General features: G+C 46.8%; 1 protein-coding gene across 2 annotated transcripts in view; it reads left to right on the forward strand.

Annotated features, from left to right (window-relative positions):
• Positions 1 to 6,970, forward strand: part of FAM107A (family with sequence similarity 107 member A) — a 28,221-nt gene extending 21,251 nt beyond the window's left edge. For both annotated transcript variants that reach the window (XM_012573501.5, XM_012573505.5), the window contains 2 exons: positions 3,106 to 3,262; positions 3,688 to 6,970. In XM_012573501.5, the coding sequence (XP_012428955.3) occupies positions 3,106 to 3,262; positions 3,688 to 3,795 (265 nt within the window). In that variant the 3' untranslated portion in view covers positions 3,796 to 6,970. The remainder of the gene's footprint in view (positions 1 to 3,105; positions 3,263 to 3,687) is intronic.
• The last annotated feature ends 1,155 nt before the right edge of the window (positions 6,971 to 8,125 follow it).

The following is an 8,125-nucleotide window of genomic DNA, read 5'->3' on the forward strand; positions in this document are numbered from 1 at the left end:
AAGGGGAGGTTGCAGCCTGCCACTGGAGCAGCCCAAGAGGTGCTGAGGTGCTGTCAGAGCTCAGGAGCTGAGGCACAGGTAACAGTGACAGACTGCAAGCTTGAACAGCAGGGTAAATCCCCTCACTTGCAAACACAGTATCCTGTCCTCCTTGGCTGTATCCTTTCCTCTTTTCTCTGATGTGACCATTTCTTTTAAAAAATAAAGCAGAACAAAAAGCCCCCGCTCTGCCATCCTGAAGCATTGGCTGGCACTTTTTAGAGTCACAAGCACTGGAAGATGCAAAGCATCCCTACAGCCCTTTTTTGGTGTCCCTTGGAGGTTTTCTGGTTTTTCTATGTCCATCACTGATCTGCCAAGTCCCCAGCAATGTACAGCATTCCTGTGCCCTTGAAGGTCAATCCAAAGGCAGGAAGAGGTGCAGGCTGGATGCAGCCATTGAAAGCTGAGGTAGCAGTGGGGTGAGATCATCTGCACAAGGCTACTCACCAACTCCCTAAATATCAAATGGGTAAAGACAGGCTAGAATTCATATTCCTGACTTCCTACCCCATCACCCCAGTTTTAACTCTTTGGGGGTACACAACATCAGGAAAACTATACCAATGATCAATAACCTACAACTACATCATTCCATCGTACCAACTGTCTGAACATTAGTGCAATGAAATCATATTCTGCTCAGAGGCTTTTAAGCACAGCAAAAAAAATCTGCTGGCTTTTTATTGACATTTTCTGAACACCCTGAAATACCCTGACACAATAGCTCTTTGGCTGCCTAATTAAAAGGAGCACAGCCTCTGTTCTAAGAACTGCAGTCATCAGAAGAACCAGACACGTATATTAATTCAGGGAACAATCAAGCCTGCCAGCAGGGTGCATTAATCAATACTGGCACTGGCTGGGCTTGGGTTTGATTTGATTTTCCCAGAATCAGAAGAATTATAGGGACCTTTCTCTAGCATCAAGGCAGATGTCACTATACCAGCCAGATATTTTTAGAAGTCTTTGGCTTGACAGTGACCATCTCCTCCCTAGTGATACTGCTCAGTTTAAAGGGTCACCTACCAGCACTGTCTTTGATCTCACAGAACATTATTCCAGTCTAACCATGATGGAGCAAAGGAACAAGACACCCCTGCAATGGAAGCAGCAGAGAGGAATGGCAGTGAAGGAGGTGCAGGCCCTGCAGCACCAGATCACACTGGCAAACACAAAGTGCATCATCTCTTTGTGTTCCAGTTCTGTGCCTGCCACCGTGTCACATCCACGTGTGACACCAGGTGCTGGCAGGAGGCAGCTCCAGCTCAGACATCCTGCACCACCTACTCCTGTGGCCCCTCTCAAGCAAAGTTTAAACCTGTTTAGGCTCTGACCTCCCTCTGAAAGTATTTTTCAGCAAATATGTGAAACAAACCTTAATGCAAGAAGTAATCCATTGTTGCTGGTTTCTTGTCACTCTCAAATCTACCAGTTTTGCTTCCTGCTAAATATTACCATAGAGGGAGAGAGGGGAGAAGGGGAGACAGAAGGAATTATGACTTGCTTCTGCTTTGGTTGGTTTTTCCCCCTCAAGCAGCAGGGAGAAGCAACTGAAATCAGCAGCTTGTGTAACAAAATCCTTATCTTACTCAACACCTCTGGGCACTAACACAGGCTGATTAAATCAAAGAATAGTAACAAATCTACAGGCAACATTGCAAGCTGTGTCTCCAGCAAGCCAAGGCAGGTTTTCCTTCTCTCAAGCCTTGGGAAAAGCAATTTTGCAGCATCCAAGTTGTTCCTGCTTCAAAAACCATGATTGTTCCTGCTTCAAAAGCCATGATGAAAGCTCTGGGGCCAAGGCTATGGCTGCCTTCACTGATGTTGCTGTGAACTTTGTCCTGTCATTAAGCAAAGAAAAAAGAAATTACAGTAGGAAATATCATTACAAGTGGTAGTGGAAGGATGCAAGAACTGGGTTCCAGCCATGCTGTGACAGTGCAGAGGTTTGCTGCACCTGGAGAGAGTTGTTCCTCTCTCCTGCCTGCCAGTTCTGCTTCTCCTGATGTGAGGTACCACCTCGGCGCCTGCTACCCTGCCAAGAAATCCACAGCCCACAGGGTTTGATGCCTCTACTTTTAAACAACCTTGGCCAAAACCAACCAGCCTTTGGTCAGCAGAGCCCTCCTGGTGCTGAGGAGGAGCTTTACATTAACAGCACTCCCCAGCCCTGGGCCCCTGGGTGAGCCCTCAGCACAGGCATGAGGAGGTCCCCTCCTCTCAGCACAGACCTGCCCAGGAACACCAAACACCACCTGTAACTACTTCAGCTATGGCAACATCCAAAGTGTGAGGCTTCTGAAATTAGTTCAGAGAACCTTCCATCTCTTTGCCACACATTTATGCCCTGCCTGCATGGCCCTGCTGTGTCTCCTTTCCTGTGATCCCACCCCTCACAGAACATAGGTTCATGCATCAGGTGGCCAAAGGGGAGTCAGGCGCCTGTGCCATCAGCAAATCCTCCGGCTTCCAGGAGAAAAGAACAGTTCACTTTGGCGTCTTGATCCAAAACTATCCATGTCAGCAGGGGACCGCCCTCAGCTCGGAAGCAAAGCTTCAGGTGAAGCAAAGCTTCAAAGCTTCAGATGGGATGCGCGGGGAGGAAGGAGCTGCCGGGACAATTACTGCAGCCCAATGACTACCCCTGCTGGTGGGAAAAAAATCGTCATTATTGCACATGTTCTCAGCGCCGCTGAATCTACACTTGGCACGCTAAAACCAGTGACAGCAAGAGCCCACGGAAGGTCCCTTTTCCACACCCGACACAGAAAGATGTGGCACCCCGGTGCAATGGGATCAGCCGAACTTCCAGCACCAAACGTGCTGTACACAAACAGCAACATGTGTCCACCCCCAGCAGGCAGCCCGAGGCACCATCAAACAGCCTCAAACCTTGTGGATGGATTTGTGGGTCACGGCTGGTTCATGGATGTCCCATGGATCTCATGGAACACAGGTCTCCTGTGTTTGCATTTAGGACCAAGACAAGTTTTGGGGTTGCCAGGCTGGCAGTGGTTACACCCCAGGCGTAGATGCTCTCATTTATTTATTTTTTATCCACAGAGGTTTGAGTGTGGAGAGCAAGCCAGAGCTGCAGCGAGTGCTCGAGCACCGACGGCGAGACCTGCTCATCAAACAGAAGAAGGAAGAGGAAGAGGCAAAGAAATTGCAGTCTCCTTTTGAAAAAGAGCTATTAAAGAGGCACCAGAGGCTGGATCAGGTAGAACTGAGCTTTCAGCCATCCTTGGGTTAACCTAACCACCTGACACAAGGCACAGGGGAGATGGGTGAGGCTGAGGCTCAACCCAAAGCACTGCTACCCCTCCATAAAATGGGAACCAAAATACATCTTGCACTGCTGTCCCACACAGCTGCAGAACTCCCATCCTCACACTGGGATCCACCACATTGATACTATGTCACCCAGGACCCCATTACACACCACTCACCCTGGGTCTCCTCTGGGTCCCACACAGTGTCCTTGGGGTTTTATTTTTTTCCAGTTCAAAGCACCCTAAACTGCATGGGGCAATAATAAACTGCTTTGGGCAATAATAACTGGACCCAGCAATAATGAAGCCTTGTGTTTTAATGTAGCTGATGCTCTTTTGTCCTTTCATGTGCAAAATGAATTCTTTTTTACAGCTGGAGAAAGAGCAGGAGAAGCAGGAAGACCATGCACCAGAATTCATTAAAGTCAAGGAAAACCTGAGAAGAACATCAACGGTGATAGGGGACGAGAAAGCAGCATAGCTTCTGCCAAAACCCAACGGGATCCTACCAAGGCCAACACCCCCACTGAAATCTCTGTACATGGTGGACATTCCCAGCCACGCCATTGGGGCTACTTGCAGTTATTAACACTTGCTCCAGTAGAAGGCACAGAAAAGGTTTCCCCAGAGCAGGAGGGAATCACTGTGGGAAAAGTGCAGTATTCACCAGAGTACTCACACAAGTGGATGCAGAGAGAATGGTGTTATTTCCCCCCCCCCAGACTGTGGGTGCACACTAACCACCAGCTAACTCTTGGGTAATTCTATAGAGACACAGGGAATATTTCAAACAGGGAAGTCTGTGTAGGAACAGCTTTGGGGACCCCTGCTTCTTTGTGGAGGCAGGTTTGCCAGGCACAAGGGGACAAGAGGGCAGCTGCAGCTCTGGAGAGCCTCCTAGAAAACTGCTAACTAAAAGGGACAATCTGTGCATTACTGAGAACAGCCCAAGTGACCATATTGGCTTTCCCAAGGGTCACTGGCTTTGCACCAGTGTGCCAGTCAAGTGTGGCTGAGGCTGTGTGTCTCAGAAGCACACCTGTACGGTCAGAAATACCAACCTCTGTGTGCCCTTACCAGAGCAGCACAGGCAGCTGCAGCTATACTTCACAAACACCTTTAAACAGAATTTCAGCCATTTCAAAGTGGCTTTTTAGGCAGTTCCATGATCAGGCAGAAAATACATTGGGCTGTTCTATCAACTTCCCAGGTGGAGGGCAAATGCTCTGTGCAGAAAGCAAAGGCTGGGTGTTCCCAGTGACCAGGCAGCAGATCCCTGTGAATGCAGCAAACAGACAAACAAACTGCTTCTTGCCCCTGCACTACTGAGCTTCATCCCCTTGCCCAGCAGCTGGACATGTGCTACCATAGGGACCCACAAGAAATGCCCTGTGATGGAGAGGGGGTGATGTGGTCATGTCCCACTGGTCCAGGATGTCCTGTTAACCACCCTGCATGCAGCTGGTACCTGTGGGCACCAGGGGCACAGGCCATGTAGGTCCTGATGCAAAACTACTTGTCAGTGCTTCTCATCCCCTCTTCCAGAGGTCAGAGCTGCCTCATTGCAGTTGCCAGTTTACAAAGCTTCTTCTTGCTGCTGGTATAGCCAAGCTGGGGTGGATGGTGCATTTGCACCATGTTTGGACAGAGCCTGTCACACTTACAGGGCACCTGTGCCCTGGGATATCCACATCTAGAGCTAGAAGTGTGTTTTCAGGAAAATCTCAGCTTCTTGCTTCTCACACTAACCCTGATGCAAAGCTTGAACAGCATAACTCACTGACTGCCTTTGGACACTGGCTCTCGAACAGCCTCAGCAGACCTCGTCAGCTGGGCAGGTAATACCTGGTTAACCAACATTTATTATCCACATCTTCAGTGGATCTATATGTAACTTAAGGGAAACTGGGCATTTATATATATTTATTAAAAAGTTACTAATCCATTCTCTAGTTTCCTGGTCCAGTGGGATGTTTCATTTCAGAGGATGTTGCTTGACCTGGCAGCTTGAGTAAAACATCTGAGCTACATCACATGTCAAGAGCAGTGACACAGGTATGGAGCTTCTGTGACAGACTGGACTATAAAAGCCCTTAGCTCAGCTTCAGTCCTTGAGCTTCCCATCTCATGGCACTGTCTCTGCTGTAGTTTTTAAGGCCCTTGCTCATATGCTTATCCTAAACATGATTTTATTTCAGAAATCCAGTGCATATTGTCACTATGGGTCAAACAAAATTTGAAAGGATCTATTAACGGCCTATCCAACTGTGAAGTTTTTTATACAGGTTATGATAAAACCATAAGGAAGGAGCAGCATCCAGTATTTTTCCACAGGGAAAAAAAAGCCAAATTTCTCCAAGGATAAAAAAGTATTGCTAAGGACACTTGTATACAGCTGTAAAGAATGCTGCATGATACTCCATAGGTAACAGCAGTGTTAAGTAACCAGAATTATTATGCTGAGGTTTTGTGAGGAATTATGGCACAGATTAAGTAACCTTGGTCAAAGAGATCAAAAAAATTCAGCAAATTAATTTGTAATTTTGCCACAGATGGAAATGCACTCCAGGAGAGGCAATCTGTCGCTCCATATGCACCGGTGAAATCCATGTTAACAGTTCATCCAGGCTGGGACAGGGGCATTTATGCAAGTCCTTGGGTGGGAGCCATCCAGTAAGGTCAGCAGTGAAGAGGCAGAAAGGATTTTGCTGCTCTTCTTAAGTATTCAAATATTACCTGGAGGAGAAAATATAAATCAAGGTGTCTCCCTTTGTCCACCAAGCACAGAGAGGGGCTGCACACAACACAGTCCATTGTGGCTGGGGGTGTCTGGGTCATTTCCAGCAGAAGTCCCAAAGGGTGAGGGAGGGCTGGGTGACACTGTCCTAGCTCAGACTGGGCTAGCAGAGTCACAAGAAATCCTTCCAGCAGTGGAGAAACAGCAGAAAGTCCTGACCCAGCTGCCCACCAAGACTCCAGCAGGGGCAGCCAGCACAGGCAGCACCTGGGGACACAGCAGGGCAGACAGAGCTTCAGCCCTGAGCAGAGCTCCAGGCTCCAGCCCTCAGAGATGGCACATGGGAAATGATCCTTTTACTGCTGGAGCACTGGCTTAAACACCACAGCACTTTCCAGCACAGCTCTTCTCACCCCTCTGAACTGATAACCCCCAGCTGGGCTCAGACACAGAACCTGTACAGCTTTCACCAATGCTCTGGAGCTTCATGGAACAGCAGTGAGCAGGTGGCACCCTAAAAAATCGGTGTAGGAATCACCAGGAAGATTTTGGAGTATCTTTGTGTCTCTATTTCTTCTGCATTATTTTTTTCCCTATGCTCCTCAAGCACATTCCTGAATGAAACTGGTGTATCCAGAAGGTACACATTATCAGAGTATTGATGGAAGACAATGTTTTGCACTGTGTATGTTGCTTATGTGGTATATAGTCTGTATTCTGTGTTGGTGTTATAAATTTATATAAAATCATATGTCATGCACCTCTACTGAATTAACTCACTGTTTAATGTGGATACTTCTGAAGAAATAAACTAAATTATAAATGTATATTTTGCTCTTTTACACAAGGAACTGAAAAAGCTCCAAGGATACAAACAGATGACAGCCAAATAAACTGAATGAACATAAAAAACAGAGAAGTCTGACACCAATTTCTTTGTTAATGTTGTGTTAACTCACTCATTAATGAGCCCTTCACATCATCTGCACCCAACCCTGCATCCACTGCTTATCCCCAGACATTATGTCAATTTGATGAAAGTATAAGGGCACACGAATTGTGAATCAGGTTTTGTGCACTGAAATTCCAATCTGATTTCTAAATGGATGCATACCTGCCTGGCAGGGTAAAATCCACACAAAACCAAGGAAACACATACTTGGATTTAATTTAAAAACACATTTTTTAATTGAAAAGTAATCCTCACACTAGTGAGACAATTTAAACATTTTGAAAGTTGCTTTAGCAGCAACCAAAGACCACAGATGTAGTAGATAAGAAAAAGAGATGATGCTTCACACGTGCAGGTCACACACACCACGGTTCCTGAGAGCCAGGACTAAAACTGAATGCAGCAAAGCAAATGAAAAGGACTTCTCTATCTAATTAGCAACACCCTTATCAGCAGAGATGCCAACAGCCCACTCAGCACAAGGCAGAAGTGGTGCTTGGATGCATTTCTCTGACACAAGGTGTCTGCTGGGCTTGCCACACTGGGAGGTGTTCCCTGTGGCACTGGTGTGGTCTCATTCACTAAACCTGTTATTCCAGGTCAGGTTTACAAAACATTTTCCCACCTCTTTGATGCTTACAATAACAGCTCCCTTGCTACCCTACCATGGCAGGTTGTGTACTTCATTTCCTGGCATAAACCTTTCAAAGGGATAAATCTTTTCTAGGCCTTTGGTTAGATGTGAGACCAGGGCACTCATGCAGGACTTTTTAAAATGCTTTATCAACCCTTCCCAGCTCCAAGCAGTGAGGTTTCAATGGGCTGTGCCCCAAAACTCCTGACAGTGATCACAGACTTCCTTCCATGCATGGATGCCAATGGTAGTTGTTCATTGTGACAGTTCCTCTTCTGTGGAAGAGAGTAAGAACCAATCACTTCTGCTCTTTAAAGATAAAAACCTTTTAGCTATGCTCAAACTGCTCCATTGCCTGGGATTTCTCTTACTGCCAGTTTTCAATACCAGCTTTGCTCTTTATCCAGGTCATGCTGAGATCTCTTCTCCTATGCACTCACTCCTGAAGTGCTCCTAGATAATTTGCTGCAGTGACATTTCCTGTCAAG

The sequence above is a fragment of the Taeniopygia guttata genome, chromosome 12 (genome assembly GCF_048771995.1).
Source record: "Taeniopygia guttata chromosome 12, bTaeGut7.mat, whole genome shotgun sequence".
Lineage (NCBI taxonomy): Eukaryota > Metazoa > Chordata > Aves > Passeriformes > Estrildidae > Taeniopygia > Taeniopygia guttata.